Source organism: Vicugna pacos, chromosome 29, assembly GCF_048564905.1.
Source record: "Vicugna pacos chromosome 29, VicPac4, whole genome shotgun sequence".
Lineage (NCBI taxonomy): Eukaryota > Metazoa > Chordata > Mammalia > Artiodactyla > Camelidae > Vicugna > Vicugna pacos.
The window spans coordinates 24,462,363-24,489,781 of record NC_133015.1 but is presented as its reverse complement, the minus strand read 5'-3'; the positions used below and the strand labels follow the sequence as shown (position 1 = coordinate 24,489,781).

General features: G+C 44.4%; 1 protein-coding gene across 5 annotated transcripts in view; it reads right to left on the bottom strand.

Moving 5' to 3' along the window:
* Positions 1 to 27,419, bottom strand: part of ATP6V1H (ATPase H+ transporting V1 subunit H) — a 67,831-nt gene that overhangs the window by 4,896 nt on the left and 35,516 nt on the right. For 4 of the 5 annotated variants that reach the window (XM_072951977.1, XM_072951975.1, XM_072951979.1 and 1 more), the window contains 6 exons: positions 24,300 to 24,397; positions 22,574 to 22,766; positions 18,621 to 18,799; positions 16,204 to 16,329; positions 10,842 to 10,943; positions 5,836 to 5,949 (listed from right to left, as the gene is read on the bottom strand). In XM_072951977.1, the coding sequence (XP_072808078.1) occupies positions 5,836 to 5,949; positions 10,842 to 10,943; positions 16,204 to 16,329; positions 18,621 to 18,799; positions 22,574 to 22,766; positions 24,300 to 24,397 (812 nt within the window). The remainder of the gene's footprint in view (positions 1 to 5,835; positions 5,950 to 10,841; positions 10,944 to 16,203; positions 16,330 to 18,620; positions 18,800 to 22,573; positions 22,767 to 24,299; positions 24,398 to 27,419) is intronic. The other variant, XM_072951980.1, reaches the window with a different exon arrangement.

Here is a 27,419-nt window from a genome sequence, read left to right as displayed (position 1 = left end):
GCCACCTGACCCCGCTCACTTGTCTGCAGCGCGGCCAGTGCCTGATAAAGAGCGCAAACTACTCTGAACATTTCTGAAGAGTTACACTGCCTCCTAACCACTAAATACCCACCCTGCCCTCAAATTAAAAGTAGGAAACATAAAGAGTTAATTCTTCAGCTATGAGGGAAGCACACGTTCAACATAAACTGGGCACCTACCCTCCCCAATTTACCAATTCATTTCAATGAATATTGATTTGCTAAATTAGGACAGACAACAGAGGCTTAATCTCACCAATGGGAGGGATGTTGGCAAGGAAATGTGTCCACACATTTAAGAGCAGACAGTCCAGGCCTGAGCCCTGGGCCCTGGGAACAGTCCCACCCACCTCTTCAGCCCTTTCCCTCCATCAACCACCCGCCTCTCACATCTTCACTTTCTCCCGCTTGAGAGAAAAATCGCAAAACTGTTGTAGGTTGCCAAAAGATGACAAACTGGATATATTTTATTTTAAACGTATGTAGTAAGAAAAAATGATCTTAGAAAACAACGCAGGGGGTGTGTGTGTGTGCGTGTGTTTATGTGTACCTTTTCTCATGCAGGCAGAACAAAACGAGACAAATGGAAAAAGTAATTATTTTACTAACACGAACGTATAATCACTTAACCAAACATTCACTTATATGCCTAACATGTGAAGAAAACCGGAGTCTGCAGTAATCGAAATGCCTGGCGACTAACCTTCGGAGAGCGTGTCAGTGCTGGGAGACCCCTGTGCGGCACAGCAAGCCGCCAGCGCTGGCTTCCGCTGAAAAGCACAGTCAGCAGAAACGTTTCTAACAGCTTTGTAACATCTATCGTAAAAACACTCTAGAAGAGATCAAAGGTGTAAGGTCACTGTCAGAAAACCGTAACTGAGATGGGATGGCCACTCCCTGAGGAGCTAGAAGCAAACTCTCTCTCAACTGAGAAAGCAGCTGGACACAAATGGACCGACAGCACAGTGTCTGAACAAGCCTAAAATGTTCCTCATAAGATATTTCTAGGCTTTCTAGCAAGGTAGGAAAAAATCTTCCAGGAGACTGTCTTCACTTCAGGCATCTACGAACACCTAACCCTTAAGGAAAACAGGCAAGAAGCTTCTGGAGGTGGAGCCGTACCGGGAGCCGACCCAGAGCTCCGACGCTGTGTCGCCGTGAGAAACACCATCTGTTAGGAAACCACTGGCCTGGTACTAACACTTTGGCACCTTCATGCTGAATTCATTGTTTAAAATATAAGCTAAGGACTGGGGATAAACTTCGTTTAACTCATATAAGGGGGTTTACACTTAGGACAGGTGCCAACTGCATCACTGCGCAATTCTATTAAAATGTAAATTTAACTGAAATTCAATTAAAGAAATCTGGAAGTGCTATATGTTTATTTAAAATCACATGGAATGTTTTAGTAACATGATTATTAATGCTAAAATGTTTAAACTTACATAAGGGTTTTTGGGTTTTCTTTTTTCTTCAATTCTGTTCATAAGTAACTGTTTTACTCACTGCATTTATGGCTGTGTTCTTACGGAATAACTAAAATATCCTAAGTAGATGTAAACATCAGAGAATAAAGCAGTATCACCCAGACCCTTGGCTCGGGGAGCACCTCTCTGTTACACTATTTACCTACATGTAAAGATCGAGAGGGTAACACTCATAGAACTTACTATTCTGCTTGAACATTGGTTGAAAAAGAATCTGGAAACAAAGAGAAAATTCTACATGAGATCTTCTATCTACAAAATTCAGTGTTTCTTTCCTGAAGTCCTGAGCTGCCCATACGCACATCTTGCTGCTTCTGAATTAGAGGCTGATTACATTTAGAATTGTTCTGTAGGAGAAAAACGGTGACATTTTATGATGTTAAATTATAACGTGTAAACTGAGGGTCCATATAAAAGTTTTCTAGAGTAAGCTGTCATTGGTTATATATGTTGCCAAATGTATGACTATAAACATCCAGCCCAGCTCAAAAAGAAGAGGGACATACCAGGCACTGTGGGGACAGGGAGAGCAGAGCCAGGAGGAGGGCAGGGGGGTGGGACTGACCAGCTCTAGGTCCCCTGAACTCCGGAGCACCCAGCGTGTACCCACAGCTGCCTCCCTCTCCAGCAACTCCATTCTGTCCCCCACGTCCACCTGCATCAGTCAGGGCTACATGCAACCCATGATTCCACGTAAACACAGGTGTCAAGTGGAAGGGACAAACGCTGCCTACTCTAAGACCTGCAGTTCACAGAAATGATTCTGAAATCAGTCATAAAATCGTGACGGCCGGGCATAGCTCAGTGGTAGAGCGCATGCTTAGTGTGCACAAGGTCCTGGGTTCAATCCCCAGTACTTCTATTAAAAAAAAAAGGAATTAAGTAATATTTTCACATGATATAAAACTCAATAATTCATGTTATACAAACCAGAGATAAATGTATCTGTACGTTACCAGGAAATGGAATATTTAACTCCTTAGAGCAGAATCTAAATCAAAATCCATTGACAACCCAGTTCCATGATTTCGTAAGTGTCCAGTATATACTTGAAATGTTATTTTAAACTTAAAGCAGCAATAAAAACATTCCCTACAATAAAAAAGAAATGTTAACTTCACTATCTCCCAAGTTACGGTTTAATCTAATCAACAGAAACTTTGGGAATACCACGATATCAAAAATTTAAAACTCATTTATGAAGAAAAGTAAAAGAAAATCAAGCACGTGTTGGCAACCTGACAGCAGGGCCTCAGAGCAAAACAGTGACACACAAAACGTGCGGCCGCGCCAGGAAGCGCCGCCGCCGCCGCCGCCCAGGCAGACTTTCATTCCTCTGTTGCCCGTGGTTGTATTCTAGTTATCTTCAACTGATTTATTTTACTGCCGAGCACTGAAGTACACCATTTCTAAAAATTCATTTTAATTAAGTCAAAACACACAGAATGCCAAGAGGAAACCAAGTCAACTGCGCTTTCGTGTTCTATTGGGTGTGAAACACCTTGGCAGCCAGCGCTGTGGTTTGGGCGAAGAGCCTCTATTCCAGGGGAGCAGAAAGGCCGCCTTCACCGGCAGGAGTGGTTACAGGCAACCTGGTCACCTGCACAAAGATACTGATGCAAAACCTTTCACATTTGGGGACAGCTCTGCTACTTTCCCAGTGGCATTTTATTTGGTCTCATACTTAATCTGATGTTGAAATAAACTGCTATTTTCATTTTCTGGCACAAAGAGCCACAGAAATGTACACATCACAACAAAAGCTATAGATCACATGTGAATTCTAATCTTTCACTGTACGAAAACTCCTTTATAAAGAAAGTACAGGAAAATACTGACACTAAGCTTCCCCATTAAAGGAGATTTATCATAATTAAAACATTAAAGATAAGATAGCATGATTAGATAACATGATAAGACAGGTCGGGGGGAGGCATTCTCTCATAAGCTAGTCAATGATAAAGAGCAAAAAAGCCAGTTTCTGGCTATAAAGACGTTTACTTTGCCTTTTGTAATCATATATCAAAAAATTTACCATGAGACTAAATCAAGTTCCTAAATTCAAGGAAGATTTTTCAAATTTTAAATGTTTCATCTTTAATGCATGATCATCTGAACAACAAAAAAAAATTCTTAAAAATTTTCTCCACTGGCAAAGGGAAGAGTCCTATTTCACATTCAGCTCTTTTTTCACACTAGAAATACACATTTAATTAATTAATTAATTTAATTAAATACATTTTAAAAAGCTAAACCCAACAAATTCAAGAGAAAGAACTATTAAAATGAGATTGGTTTTTATTCAGCAACCCAACTTTCAACAAAAGGGAAAAATAAAACTGTTTAACAGAAACTTTAGTAAAAGATCTATCAGATAGAAGCTCACGGATCACAACCACCTCAAACTCTACTAAATGCCAACATTCTCTAAACCAATTTCATGAAAGAGACAGAAACAAACCAAGAGATATAAAGTTACTAAGTAATTTATGTTAAAAACTGCAGCTCGGGGTACAGTGAACCAAGGGCAGGACCCAGGGGAGTCTTCCCTACTTTCCTGACACACAGGAAAGTTTTCCCTTCGCTACACAGGAGATAAAAACCACAACTGAGTGCCTCTGCCTTGATCTCATTCTTCCTGCACTGACAACAGGAAAAAAGTAAGAAACGTTTTCAGTCCGTCAAGTGCCATGAGCACTGGCTCTGAAACCCAGTCCACGTCCATCTGCTTCTCGGCATCTCAACTTCCATCATTTCAGTCCCAGCCACGGGCCATCCCTCCTCTAGACCACAAGGAGGACCTTCCTGCTCCCACACTCAGCATCCATCCTCCACGGAGCAGCCTACAAGACCCTCCCAAAATATAAACCAGATCCTGTGGCTTCCCTGTTAAAACCTTTACAAGAGCTTTTAACTCATCTTACGAAAGGAAGACTCAAACAATAGCCTACAAGACCCTCTGCGATCAGACCCCGCCAACCTCTCCTCGCCCATCATCCTTCACGTCACTCTCTCACCCTCAGCACTACTGACACACTGGGCAGGACGGCTCTGTTGCGGGGGGCTGTCTGCGCCCTGTAGGATGCCCAGCAGCATCCCTGGCCTCTCCCACCAGGTGCCAGGAGCACCACCCCCCCAGCTGTCACATCAAATACGTCTCCAAACAGACAATGCTTTCAAAGAGCCAGACTCATCCTTGCTTCCTGGTCTCTCTCCTCCCACCCCCTCCACCCAAAATGCTGATCCCCAAACCTGAGCTGCAGGGCTGGTTCCTTATCGTCGCTGCCTCCGCTGAGCTGCTGCAGCCGACTGGCGAGGCCACCTCTGATCACCCACTCCCACTGCGCCCATCACCCAGCGCCTGGCGGACAGGCTACAAACTAAGTGCCCGAAGAGCAGGTGCCGAGGGAACACGTCAGTATTCAAGAGAAAAGGACTGAAGGGGCAAGACGCCAACATTCAACAACACATGATGCTCAGCAGCCCGGACACCCGGGTCCTCTCCTACGCTGGACTTCCTGCATCTTTCCAACGCACGCATTCAAATGAGCCATCAGTTCTTTCCTCTGGAACTACTGGCAGGATTACTGTCAGTCATAGGCAGGGTATGTCTGTTCACTGTGCCTTGACAGAAACAGTCCTGCACCAGAGCATCCGTCCAAAGGGTGGGAACAGAGGCACTTGAGCTGTTCAGGAAAGAGCTGAAAGCAATGAACTTCCAACCTACTGTCAAAACAGCCGTGACACAGAGTCCTGGGTGGTTCGCTCATGTCCACCAGTGGCCCACCCGTGTATCTAAGCAGTCACTCTTAACTTACCTTGTTTTAAGTGGGCACAAAAAGGTCCATCATTTTGATTTAAAAAATGAAAACAAGAGGAAGACATGACTTTGGTTGCTATGTCAACAGCAAAAGGCTAAAACAAATCAAATGTGAGAGATGGACCTTAACTGAGCTTTTAGCATCTTCATGTGAGCTGGTAAAAATCCACTCGGGTAACGCATAAGCTGAATCGTTGAACCGTGCAAAACTGCAGAGTCTCTGATCCACAGTCCAGCTGACTCCCATTCAGCCCCAAACAACTGAGCCACTCACGTCACCAGGTCCTCTTAGTTACTTCTGGAGCCGCTTTCCATACCAGCGCTTTGAATGCACATTTCTCCAGAACACGAGTACAGTTGTTTCTTCTAAGTGATCATGTCATGTTCTGAATGGCTACAATATATTTCTAGATAGTCATCAAAATCACTGCTTTGAAAACCACCACCCATCCGAGCATTTATTTCCATGAGAACCTCCGGGCAGCAGGGCATCGCAGGCACCTACCAGTTGTGCACCATGAGCTTCTGCACGGCCAGGAGCGCGTTGTAGCGGACCTGCTGGTCCTCGTGGTGCATGTGGTTCATCACCAGCTGCTTGCCGCCCAGCAGCTCGATGACCCTGTAGAACAGAAGCCACGTGGGGAAGACACCGCAGTTACTTTCAGAGTCGGCAGAAAGCCCAAATTCCAAAGCACCAAGGGGTTTTAAAAAGTTACAATACAGGTAAGTAAACCGACACGCGTCTTTTTTTAAATATAATTTTCCCCAAATCACAGATTGAAAGTATTCATGTATTTTCTCTTGAATTCCTAATGATAGAGCCAACTGTTATTCCCAATCCTAGTCCAGGCAAGTATCAGTAACCTGCACTGTGGTGGTGTTCTAGAATACAGTGTCCTAGGCAGCTGAGTATTAATATCTTTATTATCAGTATTTCTTGCTTACTTAAAAGTCCATATACTAAACATCACATAACTGAAATAATACCAGATCACCGATATTAAGCCTGCCAGCTGCCACGCCGTGAGACAGACGTGGGCTCAGATGCAGACAGCAGGGAACACGGGGTTAAAAGCACCCAGTAGGAGTCCTGTTAATTTCCTGACAAAAGCTTGATTTTTTAAGACACTGGCCCTTTCCTGTGATGACGGACTCTGCCACACAACCTCCTGGGCAGTGAGACAGACGGGAAATCCCCACTGTCAAGAGCACCATGAGGACTGATAACTGGCACTGGCTCTGCCACCACACCCCTAACACCCTGAAGCCTCCAGTCACTGCAGATGCAAAACTGAAACAGTCACGTGCTTCGTGAATGAAGAGAGGCTCTCTGTTCCTCGGCAAGGGTGTCGAGTCTCTTAACTCCAGCTCAACAGTGTGGATTCTCTGGTCTGCACTGTCTGGTGGCAAATCTCCACTACATGGTCAGTGACACGTGACATCTTAATGCAGCAGGGCTTTTGGTGACGAAGGCCACAGTCGGGACGCTCAGGGAAGCAGGCCCTCACCTGCCAAGGGCATCACAGAGAGAAGTCCTCCCCTGAATGAGCGGGGGGGGGCGCTACGTGTCCTGGACTAAACGCCTTCTGTGGTTTACGATGACCAGAGGGCCATCTGTTACCAAGGGTGAGGGGATATGTAACGAGGCCCACCTAGGTCTCCATCGGGAGGATGAGAAGATGATTATCACCGAATAAAATGTAAAGGGATTTCAAGACCAAACATAAAGTCATTCTTATGTCACCACAAACTGCTTACTCAGCCGACCAGCCTGGTGTCCGTGGGTAAACGCCGCTCTCAGAGCCTGGCAGGGCTGGTCCGACCCCTGGTAGCACCCGTCTCCTCCCCAGCCTGGGGACCTCTGTGCCTGGCGAGGTGGGAGGCGGGAATCTGCCCTCCTTGCCGTCCACACGGTCCAGTGCCCCCAGGACGGCGGGGCAGGCCAGCTCTGGGGCCCGGTCTCCGGCCACACACACACCGCGCTCTCCACTGTTGGCCTCAGCAGTGCGGGTTATCCACCTGTTACATCCTTTGTCGTGTTTCTCAAGTAATTCAGAATTGAGGCAGACAGGAGGGGCACTGTTTATGGGGCCCCTTCGGGGTACCTCCCAACGCGGAAATACAGTTGGTGACCGCCTTTCACTGCAGGCACATTCTAGAGAGTTGTACCAACAGTGAGTCACTACTCTTTCCTGTGTTTTTCAAGGTGTCTGTAATGAGTATTTGTTACTTTTCCATGATAACGATCGTTTAGAAAGGAGTATTGGAGTTTGGTTGATAAAAGGTTTGTGCCACCATCAAAGCAATTTACTACTTTCATTTGCATGTGCTACGTCAGGCTTTGTACAAAGGAAAATAGACCTTCACCTCGCATGAAAGTCTGCACCTAAGAGAACAAGCTTGAGCTCTTTGGCAGCCCTTCCTCCCAGCGCTCAGGACGCCTACTGGGTGCCAAACCCTCTGCCTGGTCAGACACAGCTTCCCTTTCTGAGCGTCCACAGTTATCACTGTGCTGACTGCAAAGTGCCGTTTCATGGAGACCCATGCACAACACCGCAGAAGCACGCAGCTTTTGCATCAGTCAGCACTTTCAACTGCAGAAGCAGAAACCTGACTGCCTGATCTGAGCAGCAAGCTTCGCAGAAAGGCAACCACAGCTGGGAAGGCTGCCCGGCTGACCCGTGGTCACAGCAAAGCCATCAAGTGACACCCAGACACCAGGCACTGGTGCGGGGAGGGAAGGCCCGCTACGCCCACTTCCCTGTTCCTCATTCCTCGTGCAAATCTGGGGCAGAGACAGCTGCCGGCTGAGCTTAGGCCAGGAGCGCACGTCAGATGGAAAGCAGGTCAGAACGGGGGCTGCTGGCGTTCTTATCTTCTCCGCTGGGAGGGAGCATGTGCCTTATTAGGTTGGGGGGGTTCCTCGAATAGAGGAAGGCAGGTTAGATGATGCACTCCTTAAAAATAAAAAAGGAAATGCCCTATGGCGTCCCAGGCAGAGAGGGGCTCGCCCTTGCTCACGCCCCACGAGGCTCTGCTGTGGCTGAGGTGTTGCTGTCTGACATGCTGATGGTTGCGACAACGTTCATGTCAGCATCTGTGCTGTGAGTCACACCCGCAAAGGACACACAGTGCCCCAAGTCGTCCACGTGTGACTTCTGGGCGTCTGCCAGGGTCACGGGTGGACTTGTGCTTTCTGAGGAACAATTCTGTTCACAAACATCATGCACGTCTGAAAAGTAAGATTAATGGTAAGTTGTGCTTCTCACCTGGAAATCGTATTACAATCGTAAAGGTTATGGGTCCTTTACGAGGACTGAACTGGCCGGGACGGCTGCGGCTCGGTAAGTTCACTTGGCAGTTTATTTTCACGTCGTCTGCAGTGATGGGGGACAGTGGTTCAATCTGCAGCTGGGGGCAGTTCCCGTGGAGCTCTGCCCCCGGTCCCGGGGCCCGAGGGGACTCTCTCCGCAGCGCTGAAGCTGCTGCCATCCCTCCACCGCGCCCCGTTCCTGAACGTCCTCCCCCGCACGGTACAGGGATGTGCAGGGGCGCACAGTAAGCCTGCACAGGCGCTCAGACGCAGAAGCAACAAGTCACCGAATTGGCCCGAAGGACCCGCCCACATTCGTTTCCCCGCCCCACCGGCAACTAGGAAGCACAGGATCTACAAAGGGAAAAACCAGACACCACCCGCACTCCTGCGGACGCGAGCCGCCGCCGCCAGCGCCGCGACTGACTTGTTTCACGCAGCCACGTGCGCGCGCGTCTGACGCCAGAGGCTGCACGACGCCCGGCTCACGGCCGTGGAGCGAGCACCGGCCCAAGTCACACCAGGGCTCCGCGCCCTCGTCCCATCACACGGAGTGCGCCACAGCGTTTACCTGTGTCACTAACGCCGCGTGCTCGGGCTACTTTCAGAATCGGCTGCTATTATAAACGACGCTGCAAGCGCAGCTTTAATACTTCACTTGTAATGCTTTCTTTTATACTGAGTGAGGCATGAGTCTAGCATTTCGTTATTTTTGTTATTATTTTTCCCCAAAAAATCTTTTCCACAACATTCACTTTCTATTTTTGATGCTTACTAAGCTCTTTTACACACAGGCTTCTGTATTTGTATCTGTGCCACCTGCCTTCTGTACATTTACCCACCACGTGGAGTTCAGACATGCTCGTGGTCATTATTCCAACCCAGAGAAACATTCCCCTTGGCGCCAAAGGGACCTGAACTACCGCCTCTCCTCCTTCTATCTGAACCCAAAGCGGATTGCATCCTACCTACTCCAAGCCTAGTTTTCCATATAATGGTGTCAGTGTGTGACCCACGTGATACTCAGCACTGGCAGATTCTGCTTCAGATGAAACAGTCGTACTTTTGCAGTCAGGGTTACCAAAATCTACCGTACAAAGCAGCCTGACCTACTACAAATCAGATATAAAAAACAAGGTAAAGATCAAAAGTAAAATATTCCAGACAGTTGAGGTAAAAGATGATGTCTCTGCTTGACAGGATACGACTTCACTTGTCACTGACATGACGTTCCATGATGTTTAGATACTTGTACACAGTGAGGACAGAGAAGTCATGAAGTAGCTGCGGAATGTTATAGTCAGCACCTCCAACGGTGGCTCTGCCAATTTTTCCCCACGTTCTAAGAAGTTCTGGGTTTACACGACACCATTTTATGCGGAGTAGGATAAATGCTGTCGTATGCCTCTTATAAAACAGTAACAGTAATTACAATAAAAGTAGCTAATGCTAATCACTGTGCTTGGATGAACTCATTCACTCCTCCCATCAGCCTCACGAGAGAGGAATGCGATTATCACCCCAACTGTAGAGGTCAGGGAACCAATCCGCAAGTGGAATGGCAGCCATCCAACCCGAGGCATCCCTGCTTCTGCAGGCAGCGCGCAGCAGCCCTCGGTCTCCTCTAATGCTTTCTCCCTCAATATAATATTGGCCCCTTGACTTCTTGGTTTAAAAAAAAAAAGGCTGTCTGCCGTTTCATTGTCGATATATTTAAGTGATTTTACATTACGTGGCCAGCGTCACCTCCTCTGAAAGCCTTACCTGTCTCCTCCCACAGAAAATTCCTCACTCTTCAATGCTTCGAAATACGTGATTCCATTACTGTACATCGGCTGTAACTTTTCTTCACACGAGTTACATTTCCTTTTATACTATGAACTGACTCAGTTCAGTAACAGTGAAACCACAAATAGTGGGGAAATCACCTGCGCTAACAAAACGGCTTTTGAGTTTAATCGTACAAACCAGAGAAAACCCTGAACGTGCAACGTCTAGTGTGGTCTCCCTCGGCTCCCACGCTGTAATCTGCTTACATACTCACACTACCCATTTTCAATCAGGTTTACCATCTACCGGAACTCCCAACATCACGGGAATTTGACTCCGCTTGCCAGCTGCCCCGTCCGAGAGAAGCGCACAGGGGAGGGCCGGTTGAGCACCCGGGGAAACCCCGAGGAACGAGGCCCCGCGCTTACCGCTTGCCGCGGGGGTAATGCCGCACGTACTCCCCCACGTCGTGAGCGGCAACTGCCAAGACTTGCGGGTCGTCAGACACTTCCAGAAGTTTCGTCAAAATCCTGAAATAAATTTAATCCAAAGAGAGATTGATTTCTGATCCGTCTACAGAGTGCAACAGAGCACAGGCTGAATGCCAGTATCTTCCTGAAAACAGACGTTTACAAACATGACCGTATTTTCCACAGCTTTCACTGTTACGCGCAATACATCACACGTATTTTATTACATGTACGTTAGCAGTTTTCAAATCTTTCTACGCACATGACAGGTTACTTTCAGAGTCAAAACATACACCACGCATAATTCCCCAAATATCCGAGACTCCCTCTCCTACTCTTTCGAGAAGGACGACGAGAATTTTGCGTAGATGCTGCCTTAATACACGACTACCCGTGGGTCCCTGCTCATCACACTCCGTCATCCTCCTGCCAGCGCCAGTAACCAAGCACCTTCCCGCGACCGATCAAGACGGGGCCGAGGAAACCAGGTGTTTGCGCGACCGCTGACTGCGCCCTCCTCTCCCGAATACAACGCAGCTTAACGAGAACGAGAACGAGAGCGGGGCTGTAGCTGCCACTGCACCTGCCGCGCCGGGAACGGCGCTCACCACACGCCGCCGCCCGGCAAGCCCCCGCGTCCCTCGTCATCTGCGTTCAGGCAAATCCTTACGAGAATAAAAGTGCGCTTTGTTCGCCGTCTGCACGCGTCCGTGAGGCTCGCTGACTCCAGTTCCTGGAGCGCGTTTACCAGGTAAGGTCCCGGGGACTGTGGCTCAAGCCTTCCCCGCCCCTTCCTGCCAGCACCTCAGCCTGGCGACAAGCTAACTCCACAGTAAGCACCGCTGCCAACCACGGAACCGTTTCATCATGAAGTAATCACACACCTTCTCTCTTTCAGACTAAATGGGAACCCACACTTCCAAACAACAGAGGAGAAAGGAATGCACGTTCACTGCACACACGCCTGTTCCCACGTCTGTGTAAATCTGCTCCTCGTGACAACACATAAATGAGGAAACGAGACTCAGAGAAGCTAGGTAACATGCCTCAGGACACAGCAGAGTGGAAACTGAGATTTGCATCATCATCTGCTGACTGCAGCCCTCACAAAGCACAACCACACCCTGATGGCCGTTACTCAGCTCAAGCACAGAAGACCCAGTAAGAAAAAACAAGACTTACAGTCAATCTCCCATACATTTACATTTTTTAAATTTCAAAAAAGGTTCTTTTTATAAGGCCAACAGGCAAATTATTCTAAAATTCAGTTTAATTCAACTGAAACATTTTAATAATTTCAAAGGATTAAATTACTTTGCATTTAAAATTATTTTGAAATGTTACTTTAGAATTATTTTATAAAATAACAAGAAACTGATATTAACATAAGAGTCTTTTAAAGTGTAACAGAGTATCTGTTCTGAATACCCCAAACCAGAAGTCAGCAAATCTCAGCTGAAATCTAAACCCAGCAGCCACTGCTTTTATAGTTTTATTTTTTTAAGTATAGGTGATTTACAATGTTGTGTTAATTTCAGGTGTACAGCAAAGTGCTTACATATATATATAAAAATTATACGTGTATGTGTGTATATATATAATTTTTCATCAGATTCTTTTCCATTATAGGTTATTATGTATATTGCACATCGTCCCCTGTGCTGCACAACAGGTTGCTGTTGTTTACCTATTTTACATGTAGTAGTATGTACATACATTAATCTCAAATTCCTAATTTATCCCTTCCCCCCACCTCTTTCCTCTTTGGTAACCACAGTTTGTTTTCTATGTCTGTGAGTCTCATTTTTGTAAATTAAGTTTTATTGGCACACAGTCACACTACTCAGTTTACTCACTGCCCATGGCTGCTCTCGCACTACAAGGCAGAGTTTACCTCCTGGGCCTTTACAGAAGTCTGCCAATGCCTGCTTTAAACCACATTCAGTGGCCTGAGACATTCTCCACACGGCTGAGACCTTGATTTTCAAAATCAGGTCTGCGAATCAGCACCGTCAGCATCACTGGACACTTAACAAGAAAAGCTGAATCACAGACCCAACCCTAGACCTGCCAAGACAGAACCTGCCCTTTAACCAGACCTCTGGGAACATCTGAGGAGCAGTCTGAGAATCAGAGAAGTCAGAATTAGGAGGAATCCCAGAATCCTATGGACAGATTTCCTGATAAACACAGAAATGATTTTAATGGTTATCCTTCAGAGCCATTCCACTGAATATCTTCAGCAACAATGAGAATATCTTTATATTATTATCTGTAAATCTACTAGGCATACTTTCTATTTCTATATTCAAATCATCAATAAAAATATCCAAAAGTATAGGTTCAAAACCAGATTCTCGGGTGAGTAAAGAGAGCTCCCTCCAAGTCATCTCTGAATGTAGATGTTAAGTCCACAGCGGACCCGACGATCATCATCCAAGTCTCCATCACCACGGTAACCACAAGCCAAGACTGTCAGGTACACAAGTGGGATGGAGACAGCAACACATCGCAGCTCTGTACTTGGACCAAACGTGAATTCTCACTCTCACATGTGCTAGCAATGTAATCTTAGAAAGCAAGGATTCAAATCCAAAACAGAATTCACATTATTATTCTAACTGATCACTCCACAAATTTGTGTTTCTTCTCTTTCACAGTGTTTTCCCTCGGTTTTATAAACCTGCTTTTGTTTTTCTTTAATTATAATCCACATGGTTTCCTGTATTTCAGAATATTCCCTATTCAAAATACATACTATTTCATAGGTAAACAACAAGGACCTTCTGTAGAGCACAGGGAACGATATTCAATTTCTTGTAATGAGCTGTAACGGAAGAGAATCTAAAAATATATGTGTGTGTGTGTATATGTGTATATATATATATATATATATATATATATATATATATATATAATATATATAAACTGAATTGCCTTGCTGTATACCTGAAACTAACACTGTAAATCAACACTTAAATAAAAAATAAGAATTTAAAAAATACACACTATTTCAAAATTATAACATGCCAGATCATAATGCATTTTCCATATACTATTATACTCAAAAGTGGTAAAGGGCGAACCAACTAACATCACGTAACTGCTAAGTTTGGCATCCCGTGGAAAACAGGTCAGAGCCTGACGCACGCACGGCTCTCCACAGACAAAAAGGCCCGCGTGCACTGTGCTTTTCTAACAGCAGAATAAAAACAAAACCAGACAGACTTCATCCGTGTCTGCTTTATCAGCTAGTTTAAAGGGCAACACTGGTGTGGCCCTTTCAATCATCCCCATGCAGATAATTAACAGGAATAAAAACTAAAGACAATGACTTCAAATATCTCAACACATTAGCATAAAATCAAACTAATGGACCACACGTCATTGTTTCTTGTTATTCAGAAAAGTCACAAAACTCAAAGGGAGTAACCTGAAGGAGCCATGAAAATTAAAACCTCACAGCAGAAGACAGAACATGCACTTCAAAAGTCCTTTAAGTGCATCTTAATAAAATATGCGTAATGCTTTATAAAGTAAAAGCTCCTTCCATTATATTCAAGTTTTCCAAAGAGTAGATTGAAAAAAAAATTATCTCATTTTGTTATTGTTGCTAAAAACTCAAAGTGGCAAAACAACGCTGGAAAGGTAATTCATTCTCTCCCTCCAGCCTATTCTCCATCAGTCCTGCCAATAAACTTTTAGAAGATAAAGTCTAAGCAACAGAAACAAATCTGCCTAAGAATGTTTATTGGACACGTGCACATACGTTCTCTGCTCCTTCTAGAGATCTCATTAAAATGACAGCAAAAGGACTTTTCTCTTTTTAAAACATAAACCCATAAGAAAAGACAATGTGGAAAATTAAACTACAGTAACAAAACCCTGAAGTGGAAAATCAGAGGAACAAACACTAAATAACCCGAGAAAACCAAATACCAAGCTGATCGTGAGGGAAGCTGAGTGGCAACCTGATCTGTAACACAGACCGTCTTGATCAGTATTTCTCCAAATCAGACTCAAGCTGTGCTATCCAATACGACATCTACGAGCCACACTGTTAAAGTTAAATTGACAGAAATTAAATTAAATTAAAATTCAGTTTCTCGGTCACATCAGCAATATTTCAGTCACTGACAACTACACTGAACGGCACAAACATAAACTAGTTTTACCATCACAAAATATTCTATTGAAGCTGAAGGAGAAAACAAAAAAATTTAAATGGTACAATATACAGGAATGCCAAGAAATCAAATACATAGGAATAAATCTAATGAAAGAAGGACAAGACCCTAACATTATCTGAAGGAAATCCTATACAAACGGAAGGGTATATATACCATGTTTATGGACTGGAAACAACTACATTTTTAAAGTATCAATTCCCCCTGGACTGAACTATGGATTCAAACTCAACCAAAATTCTACTAGAACTGTTTAGTTGACAAGTTTATTCTAAAATGCATAAAGAAAAAATAATAATAAAATAAAATAAGATGCATACAGAAATTCACAGAGCCAAAAGCACCGAGACACCTTGGAAGAACAACACATTGGAAGTGCTCATGCTGTCAGATACTAAGACTTACTACAAAGTACAATGAACATATGCAGTTCTGCAGCAAGAAAAGGCAAATAAATGATAGAACAAAATAAAGACTTCATTAAGGCATCTGCATAACAGAGACTCTAAACATCTGTAATTAGGGGGAAAGAAAGGCATCCAGACTGGAAAATGAGGAATAAAACTCCCTCTGTTCACAGATACCATGACCTTGTACATAGAAAATGGGAGAAAAAAAAGTCACTAAAAAAAACTATGCAAACCAATAAAAAGAGCTCAGAAAAACTGCAGAATAAAAGAGCAATATACAAAAGTCAATTGTATTTCTATAAACTTGCAACAAAAAATTGAAAATGAAGTTCAAAAAACAGTTCCATTCACAATAGCATGAAAAGAAAAAGAAAAAATTTATAAATAAATTTAACCAAAAAAAAAAAAACCCTCAAAACTTTTACTCTGAAAACTTTAAAGCACTTTTGAAATTAAATATAATCTAAATAAATGGGAAAGCATCCCACGTTCATGAGTCTGAACACTAAATATTGTTAAGATGGCAGAACTCCGCAAATTGATTTACAGCTTCAAAAGATATCCAAGTGACTAATAAGCATATGAAAAGGTATTCAAACACATTAGTAAGCAAGAAAATAGAAACTGAAATCATGGAATATCTAAAATTTCTTAAGAATGACAAAAACATGCTCATATGTGGAACAAGGGGTTTTAGAGCATAAACTGGAATTTAAAACTTACTTCAAGAGCTCATAATTCTTCTCATTTAATCTCACAGCATTTTCTCTCCAAAACTTCTCAGATTTGTGCACAGGACTCCATTCCAATCTTCCAGACTTAAGTTCTGAACTATATTCATCAAATGAGCTATAAAAATTTTTGAAGAATTCAAAATTTATAAGAATCGGAGAGATATACCAAAATTTAAAAATGTAAAATGTCTTCACTGATGATTTAACAACAAAGACTGACTTCCTTTGCACATTCACAAACTCCCACTAAACAAAATTTAGACAGCTTAAATAATCCTCTATAAATCATGTGAAATGTATTCGGGGTACTAAGGGGCAATACTCCTGTCGAATTTGAAAGCTCATCATCAGATAATAGCAAGAGCACTTGCTTTCAGAATCCTTGCCCTAATATTCACATAAATGTGTATCACTAAAATATCTAGTAATCTAGCATGACTTCCACCACGCCACCTAAAATACTATTTGCCAGACCACTAGATACATTAATGGGAACTGATGTAAAACTATATTACTTTAACACAAAATATAATAGTACGTTCTAATTCTATTTACCATAAATGTTGTGAACTACGATACTGCACTAGAAAAATAAAAACACGTATCACTAAAATATTTTCGAATGTGACTACCAACAATGTAGCGGGAATTCATTCACTGAATTAGCCCATTAAAGATTATTAAAAACAAAAACCTCCATGCACATTACAAACTGCAGTGCAGTTTGATTCAAAAGTTATTTACCTGTACTGAGTAACAATCATTCAAAGCTTCATAACATGAAAATGTTTTAACGTGGTTAGCCAGTGAACAAACGTAATGACAGGACATGCTAGTACTTTTTTTCAAGGAAAAATTTCAAAAAGAAGTAGCCATTTAATGCTGATTGGTAATTCAATGTAGAGGATTCACTGGTTAAGCTGGCCAGAGCACCCTGTCAAGTAGTAATTTAATGTAAGGCTAGTTAGTGTAAGAAGTAATCTTATTCATTTTTTTAAAAGGGCTCAAATCATTATTACAAAAGAATAATAAATCTTTTAAATAAATATAACAGAACAGAATCTGTGTAAACTGCAAGCTTACTGGTGGCCTATAATATTACAATCAACTTATTCATATCTGAAATTATAGGATGACAAAAATCATTTGCTTTCCTCCACAAAACTCATCCAAACCACTGACATGGGTGATAACTCCCATCTCTACAAAAGCTCTCGAACCTTGGGATCATGGGCTGCACTGAACTGCCCGGTAAATACACTTCTGGAATACACACTATACTGAAGGCATTTGCTGGACAACTCACGGCAAATACTACACGGTTGGAATTTTATCACTATTTTACCAAAAGGAAAACTGAAACTAAAATGGCAAGAAGCTTGTTCAAGGCCACATATGGAGAAAGTAGCCAAACAATTCAAACAAGAGTCAGCCTGGCTCCCAAACCCAATCCACTCGTGAGAAAGATCTATTTCTAGCAAGTAACTCTCTTGTGAAAGAGGATGTGACAATGAATGTATGTATGATCATGTATAACTGAAAAACTGTGCTCTACACTGGAATTTGACACAACATTGTAAAATGACTATAACTCAATTAAAAACTTGTTTAAAACAAATAAACTTCTTAAAATGGTTAAAAAAAGAATATTCAACTTCTCTTTTTCTTTGATTAATGTTTGATTAACTCAGATTGAACAGATTAAATGCCATTAAACAACAACAACAACAAATGTATCAATAGTTTAAAAACACAGAATACATGGGTTAATGGGAAAAATCATCAAGATACCACTGAACAAAAAAGAACAAGGTCAAGAAGAGTATGCAGAACCCCATTTGTGCGTGTGTGCACGTGTGGGCGCCGGGGTGGGGGCTAGAAGGATTTTTGGGAAGTAAACACCAGAAGCCAGAGGGGCGGGGGGAACGAGGTAGAGAAGGTGGGGGCAAGGCTGGTGTCTCTTCTGTTAGTGCAGAAGGGATTTTTTTTTCTTTACTGCATATACATTATTTGCATAATTTTTAATATAAAAAATAAATAAAACCAACAGGAACTTCAAAAAAGCCGGGAGAAACAAAACTCTTCCCACATATGAGCAAACCTCCTCCATGAATTAACAACGCCTGCTGCCCAGAAAGGTTCCCAGAGGGCGGCACCAACAGCCTGCGGATTCCAGACACACAGAACCGCGCGACCTCCCCGACAGGGAGGAGGCGACACTGGCCAGGACCAGTTGTTGCCACGCGGCTGAGCCGGTTTTTCCGTACCTCCCAAGTTTTAACAGGAGACGTGTTTTAGTGCAGTCTTTTGAGTTGATAGTAGCAAACTGAGATTCCCTTAAAATACGAGGCAAGTTTAACAAGGCCCGAGGTATCCAGCCTGCGAGCATTAAGAAGAATGACATACCTAAGGTCTTGGACACTCTCACCAAGTTTCTCCAAAAGGAATTTTATATCCTCACTGATGTCCTCATCATCGTACTTCTGCTGTTCCAAGTTCTCCAACTGCTTCAGAACTTTGCACTGAATCATAGCCAGAGCGTACTCTTGGCGAGTTTCTCTTTCAGTTGACTTTTCTAAGAAGTTCTGGGTTAGACAAAAACATGATGAGAAGTGATTATAATCTGTTATGTTCTCAGTCCACCGCTGTTCTCAGACCACTGCTCTTGCAGACCACTGCTCGCTCCTCCTCCTGTTCGTACGTGAACCATCACTCTTAAGTGGATGCCTGTATTGCAAATCTGCACTGCTTTCCCCGGCACCAGAACCATATCAGAAGCGTACCTCTGATTTTTTCCTTCCTTACTGGCTTACGAACATTTTATATGACTGACCCGGGCAAGCCTCAAAACACTGGACACATTCACAATTAAGTCCATCACGATGCTTCCTCACAGCCCTGCTCCTGAGCACACCACCACGAACGCTCCATTCACCGGCCGCGTGGAGCACTTCGGATCCCGAGGAAGACTGGAGAGCTACACTCCATATTTGAGATGTATCATAACTCACGGTTTCAACTGTGAACTCAACACAGTCAAGAGAACTAGTACCGAGCGGCCTGGAGGCGGGCGCTCTCCTGAAACCAGCTCTCCCCTCCACTCCCTAAGACAATGCACTTCAACTTCTGCCCTTTCCTTCAACCCTAGGTCAAATCAGTCAGTAAGTCTCATCTGTTTTTCCGTTCAAACCTGTTTGAATTTCATCTCTCCGTCTCATTATGAAGAATAAAAAGGTTATGAAAAACACCTAAGAAAAAGAATTTGCCAGAAACAAACCTAGCTTTTCCAGCAGCGGTGCTCTATTTAAAGACAGTAAGTCAGTGCATCTTCACCACAACAAAATCATAAGCGTAAATACCATCTTGGCCTCTGTCCAGGCAATGGTGCCAAGCGGTCTGGACTTCACCGAGGACAAGGGGGAACCAAGTGACAATTCAGATCCTTCCTCCAGCACAGCTGCTAACCTTGTAAAACACGTGGCAAGCAGCGCTTCTCAAACCAGCTGCGGAGGAGACCAGTGTTGTTTGTTTTTTGATTTCCAATCAGTCACGAACAAAATGCTTTTAAGAAATTCCAATAAAAAAAGAACTTTTAGGGGGCAGGGTATAGCTCAGTGGTGGAGCATGTGCTGAGCATGCACGAGGTCCTGGGTTCGATCCCCAGTACCTCCACTTAAAAAATAAAGAAACCTAATTGCCCCCCCAAATTTTCTTAATAAAAAAAAAGAATTCCTAGAGAAATGAATTCAAAAAGACATGCAAAATATGAACTCAAATTTTGTATCATCAAACTTGACAGGCACGTCAACTTACTGTAAGTTTCTCCACGTGCACGCTCACCTCCCGTATCTGCCTCCTGCAGGCTGTGACCAACAGCTCACAGCACTGCACAGACACACAGACCACACCTGAAGCAGTGCTGTGTTAAAGCTCTCCCCCCAAGATTTAAAACGTCTCATTCTTTCCAGACCTCATCCAAACCTGGCATCTAATGAGCAGACAGGTAAATTCCTAAAACAGGGAACGAGGGACAGCCTTAGGAATAAAACTCGTTGACAGCAATACTTCCATGTCAAAGCAGTGGGCAGAACGGTCCCACGTGCCCAGACTAGAGGCAGCCTCGTGAAAGGCTATGACCATGAACTGCCTGCACAGGGAGACGGGAGCACGTGCTCGTCTGTGTCTGTGTGCGCATGGGGGGGTGAATTAAACATCATGGCTAATACAGCGAATGTAAAATCCACATTCGATCTGGTGGTTATTTCTTTCCAAGCCTCTCTGCTGAAAACCATGCAGTTGTAAAATATAATTTTATCACCTGACCTATTACAGAGGCTCTTGACTATAAGCAGAGTTAAAAGAGAAGAAATGCCCACAACAGATGTAAACCTGCAGACAACGAGCATGGTCTTCAGAGTCTCTCCCAGTCACAGCCTCAGAACACTTCACATTATTTTTGAAACTACAACTGACACATCAGTGTCACCAATGGAATAACATTTACGGGGACCTGGAGTGTCAGCCCCGGCTATGAGTAAGTGAGACTGACATTTTCAAAAACAAAACTCACCCAGCCAAATGGGAAAAAAAACCAAAAAACAGCTGCTGGGTTTCCTCAGCTCACAGCAGCTCAGCAAGCTTCCGGCAGTCTCCAGCACAGAACTTCCTTCCTGAGCTTCAGGACGGGGGGAAGTCCCAACAGACAATCCTCAAAAACCTCAGCAGGGAAATCTTTATTAAAGGTTACAGGGCTTTGAGAATGATTAAAAAAAAAAGACCTAGCTAGGTCTGACAGTCTTACTCGAAGGCACCAGGCCTTGGTGGGTGATGGCCCACGAGAGGGGCGGTCAGTAATGGATCCCGACTGGCCCCACCAGTTCAACGCCCAAACGGCAGCACAGGTCAGCAGAGCCAAAGTCTACTCCTTCAGAAAGCAAACGGCCACAAACACCAGGACTGCATCTTCACCAGCCACGTGCCCCCTCTACTCCCCTAAGGCTCCCTTCAGGGGCGGGGGCGGGGGGAGTGTGGACGGAGGGGCAGGGATGGGTCCCTCCTCAGGAACAAACCCCTGACAACCCCAGAAGGTCCTCTCTCTCTTCACTGGGTAACGTTTATCAAGCTCCCTCCACCTCTGCAGATCTGAGACTCCGATGCAACCTTCACAAGCCTCTTCCAGCCCTCTCCTCCCTGAAGCTTTTCCTAAACCCAATTAAAAGATAACATTGATGCAAAAGAATGGAAAGATATGCACCCTCGATATATAGTGGATAGAGACGTAAATTTGCAGTTTTGAAAGGTGATGTGATTTTAATTGTCAAAACTATAAAAAAAACTATATTCCTCAACTTAGCAATTCCACCTTTGGAACTTACCCAACAGAAATACTCACTCAAGTGGGCAAACGTGTAAGAGAAACTGGAAACACCTCGCATTTTCATCAACAAGATACTGGTTAAATAAACCACTTTACATGAACACAGCAGAATGCAGCCATTAAAAAGAGCACTGAAGATCTACCACAGGAAAATGAAAATATATTCCTTACATACTTCTAAGAATAAAGCTACAGAACAGCATTTATAATGATACCCCTTTTATTTTTAAATACAAAACAAAATGATACACCTACTTATATATTTATCTCTGTGTGCTTAGAAAAATCCAAAAGATGTTAGTGACTATATTTGGCAAGTGCGAAGACTGCTATTTACATTTGCAATACATCTGTACTAGTTTTTATTTTTGACTTGTCATTGTTGTTTATTTAAAGAAAGCAAAGAACAAGTAACAGTTTAAAGCACAAATTCCAAAGCCAGTAGCTTGCACCTGTATGTCCACCATCTTCCAGCCACGCGCCCCCTCTGCCCCAGTGTCCCCGTAGGTAAAAGCATCCTCCACTTTCTCGTCTGTTCAAGTGGAGACGTTGACTTAGGTCACTGCCAAAATTCTGATATCCTAACAGGATCACTTTACTGCTCAAAAAGCATCAATAGATGCTTATAGTTTCCTCAGAAACACGCTGCTGGTCAGCAGACCCAGAACCTGAACTACAACTCCACGCTAAAACAAGGGCCCACAGGAGAAAAAACTCAGTAACAGCCTCTTGGAACACAAGCAAGGAGGTAACAGTGACACTGGCACCTCCCAGGCTCCCCTCTGAGCGGCCTCCTCCGGTCCACCCTCCCCGACGCACCAGCACAGACCAGGGACACCCGACCCCACGTCCACCAGGACGCAGTTTCACCACCACACGGGGAACACGCAGCTGCGCCCCCCTGCTGAAAGCCCCCAATGCTCCACAGCAACAACGCCTCACACGCGCACACACACCGTAAGCAGCTGCACAGGACACTTACGCGGAACGCGGCCAGGATGATTCTGGTCACCTTCTCTTTGACGGACTCCTGGAGGATGTCGGACAGCACAGGGATGACGTTGTAGCGCCGCAGGTGTTCGCACATCTGAGGGCTGAACGCCAGGAGCCACACTGAAAAGATCATCTGATACTGCAGCTGAAAGCCACACTTGTTGCTCAAAACTCCCATGATGCTGAAAAGGAGCACACACCGAGGAGACGTTTAGGGTGGCGGCACAGCGCGGAAGACGCGTAGCGACTCTTCTTTCCACACTAAGGACACAGTCTCAATTACGTCCTTGCTCTCTTTCTTAAGACCCCGATGTCCTGGGGTCTTACACCACCAGTTCTCTCCTTTCAGTTTTTTCCCTCCTCCCGTGATCCCTGCTTTGTGATTTGAGGAGTACCAAAAAGGCAAAAAAAGAAGGAAAAAAAGGGAACTTTCAATCCTAAACAAAGAAACAGCAAAGTATATGTTTGATTTCTTTAAAAATGAAAAAATTAAATGACTTTCCTAAACTGCTCAGCTACCGGCAAGTTAGCATATTACACCTTTCTTAATGCCTGTTCTCAACCTACAAGCCTCTTAATTAGATCACGGCTGACCTCGGCAGTGGTTATTAGCGTATCAAGAAGTGCAGGCTGAACATGGACTACTCCAGACTGCGTTTCCGCCTGCTCTTCCGGCTGGACTGAATGGTTAATACTGCTCGCCGGCTTCCAGGCTGCCAGTGCCAAGGATCAAAACAGCAGCATCTGGTTACCCTCAGTTTACCATCCGGGTCCACTGGGCCGAATTCTTGCATCTGAGTTTATATTTTGGGTAACTGTCACTATTTGTAGAAACTGCCATTTCATGACTTTCACGCTCTTACAGGTCTTCCAAAGAACAAAAAGAAAAGCTACTTTTTGTTAAATACAATAAAATTCAATTTATCTTCCAATTACAATACAGGTCTATTGGACCCATTTACAAACCAAGATAAATTATGAGATCTTGGTGATTCTGTTAACTATAATTTGAAGAATTACACTGTTTCATCATGCCAGATACTATTTATCATTATTCATTCTTTTTCTCAATTCTGCTAGAAAATGTTAAAGACTAAAATGATGAGGAAATTGGAGACTGCTGGACTCATCTAGGAAGATGATATAATAGTGAAGTAAGTATTATTTATTAATTAAGAATTTACAATACTTATCGCATTGCCCCAAATACTGCATCACTTTTAAGCAGGTAAAGACTGGAAACACCATCTTTGTGGTCTGCCTTCAGGTTTCCGTGCAGAAAAGAGTTATTAACATCATGGTCCTGAGACAGCTTTCCTTGGAGAGGCCTGCTTACAAAGCTGGCCCTTGGCTGGCTGCTGGGAACTCGACTGGTAAACAGTTCCCCACATGGAAACGAAACTTCTCCTTAATGGCAGGGTGGCTCACTGCACCTAGACGGTCTGCACAAACAATGTGCTCGTGTTTACGCTGAGCACCTGCCTTCCTCCTGGAGTCTGCAGTGATCTGCGTGCGAGGCGGGGGCCGACCTGACACACCCCCAGTGAAAACCGTGGGTCCTAAGTCTCTGGGCAGAAACCTCATGGAAGATAGTTTAAAAAAACAAAAAGAAGAAAACCCTTCTTTTTAATAATTAAATGTATTAGTTTCTTTGAAAACGTCAAGGAGAGACACTTTTAAACGTTCTTCCACATGAAAAGTCAAAAGGCGCTCACCAGTTTACCCCGTCTGCTTCCACCCAGGCAAAGCGGTACTCGTTGACCCGAAGCATCAGCTGCAGACAGCCGGCCACGCACTGCACGTGCTGGGAGCTCTGCGCGGGAGAAGCACGGGGCTTAACACCGGGCGTACCGAGAGGCACGCGGCACGCGGATGCCAAACTCTGGAATTTCCCACCGAGAGTTTCTTACCATCAGAACCCAAACGTCTCTCATACTTTTTTCAAAAGTCAATCCTCCTTTTTGCTCTTCCCGCCACCACTTAGAAATGAAGCTTTTTCTGCCAAATCAAGCCTACAAGGTTCAAGCCCATTGGACACTTGGTGTTAGGGAAATCAAGGATCAAACTCATTAGGTCTTTGATGCGGTTTGATGAGCAGCTTATCTGGCAAGGTGTCACTTACCCCTGGAAGGGGGCGCTCTACAGAGATACGGCTCTTCAACATTATACAAGTATCAAAGAGTAACAACAAAAAGAGTAAGATAGAAGCGTATACTTTGAGACAGGCCCTTATTTGAACCACCTTGAGCATGTTTCTGAACCTTTTCAATACTCCGTTTCTCCATCCTTAAGCAGGATGACACTGCAAGCACCAGGAAAGGGTGGCTTAGGGTTAAGTCAAGTAATTCATTCAGCTTAGAGCCGAGACATTCCATAGAAACTGAATCAGTAAGAACTTAAAAAAGAACATACAGCATATAAAAAGTCTAACTAAACACTTGATAAAGACTGTGAATTTTTTAAACTATCAGTTTGACAGCACCATCTTAGAGAAACTGAGGTTACATCCGAAGCTCACAATAAACACGAATAAACATCCCCAGGAAGTTTCAGGCTCCTCAGTGTCAGCCAAGCTGGGAGAGACACCTGGCCCGGGCTGGTCACTAAGTACTTGCATCTACAAGAAATGGGGGGACAAGAGGACGCTAGCCTTAAAGAACTTGCTAACAAAAAGAAAAAAGAAAGGAGAGGATGGTGGATGTTAGATAAATTCACAAAACCTCACACACCTGATGCTCCTTAAGTCTCATGTTTTAATTTAAACTAAGTTTGTTGAAACTTAACACTTCAGAGAAATTCCAGGCACGCAAACACAAAAACACAATGATATAAGTATATTTGGTGGAAAAAAATCAAAAGTTCTCATAAACAGGCTGTCTTAGGTTTTACCTACAAAGTAGTGAACACAGTTGCCCAAAATACCACATAGCCAGTAATATAAGTTGCCTGAAAACTCAAAACATTAGCAGAAATTAATGACCACAAAAGGTGAAATTTCAGCTCTAAAACAATCCTCCATAATGGGAAAAAATACACAGGTATTTTTCCAATTAAGTCATCAGGTAAGGAGTCCTTTGTGAAAGGATTCCATCTATCTGTCTGGAGAGAGAGCCTTAGCTCGGTTTCCACACGAAATGAGTAAAAAGGCCACCTAGGGCACCCTTTCCTCTCCCATTTATTATTGACCTCCTCTCACACAGAAACCCCCCGGTTCACTGTAGGTCCTCTTCTCTGTATCCATTCACCATACTATGCTGAAACACACGACGCATTCTAAAAATGAATTCTTCGTTGTTAGTTATGGCTTCAGGATTCACATTACAGTCGAGCACATACAAGACGCTGGTGCTAAAACTGCTCTCTCCTCCTACACTGCAGGGGGCAGTCCATACACCATTCCAGAAATTATTTTCAAAATATACAGTGAAGGCAATACTGGGGAACGACTGTATCAGTCCCTTGGCTTTCGCTCACACTGTCCTATTGGTCTCACACATAAAATTATTCAATTATTTTTTTCAAAAGAAAATAATCAGCCTTTGATCAATCCAACCAGTCACCAAATCTAATTCCGCACAGAGACAGCTCACGCGCTGCTGGGGAACGCTGCGCAGTCGTGCAAGGCTGTGTGACCACTCCTCTCGGCCCCCCCGGAGCCCTCACACCCTCCCCTCTGTCCTCCTGTCCTACCCCCTTACTCGCAGCAGCAGGAGGAAAATCCTGAGACTGGCTCCGCCACCAACATCTCACCCCTCAAACAGAGCTACGCTGGCGGCCACTCACCCCTCCCTCACCGCAGGCAGGCTGCTTCCTGCCAGGACCCGCAGCCCCAGCAAGGTCTGCACCCCCCCCCGACACGCCGCTCCACCACTCAGACCCCTCTCCTGCATCTTCAGTCCCTGCTCATCAGTGTCCTCTCCTCAGCACCTTAACGTACTCAGTCCTTCCCGTCTGAACATTATCCCTAAACCTTGTGCCAATCTCTGCATCTTTCTTCCTCCCAATATATGAAGGTTTCTTGAAAGAACTATCACCAAATTCTTACCTAATTTCTTATCGCCCACTAACATGGCAAATGCTGAGGTCACCCGTGACCTTCAATTGCCAGTTCCAACAGCTCCTCTCTCACCTGAGAACCAGACCCCTCTCTCCAGCTGCTTCCTGGAAGCCCTTCCCCCTGCTCTCTCCAGCTGAACTGACGCTCCAGCTGCAAGTCTCAGACCGAATGTCACCTCCTCCACCACACGCGAAAGGTAGTAACGCAGCGTAATGGCTACGAACAAAGGCTCTGGAAGCAGCCTGCCACACTCGGCCACTTCCAAGCTAGGTGACCCTGAATGAGCTTCCTGCCTATAGAACAGGGAAAACAGGGGCAGGTCCCACACTGTGGGGCTAATCTCACCGCTAGCACAGGGAAGGGCTCTCAGCGGGACCTGGCACAGCACACCCGACAACGTCCGCGGCTGCGCCTGCCTCTGTGGTCCGGCTTCTCAGACGGGACTCCCAGCCCTGTGGCGCCACCCGGCAGTCTCCAGTCCCGCCCTGAGTGTGTGTGCGCGTGTGTGTGTGCGTGTGTGTGTCCGTGTGAGAGATCAGTCACCCCCATTACACCAGAGAGCAGAAGAGAAGCCTTTTTTAGTCTCAGCACCAGGTACAGTCCCTGATAAATCACAGCAGTTTTCACTGTTTGTTTGTTAAACGAAGAATGAATATTTGCTTCACTTGATGGGATTTTTTTCTATTTTGCCATTTGGCTTTCAAAGAAAAAAAGTAGAACCTGAAGTTTTAAGATGCATTTCGTCCAGATGAAGTCGTTCTTGTTTGCCTGTTTTTCA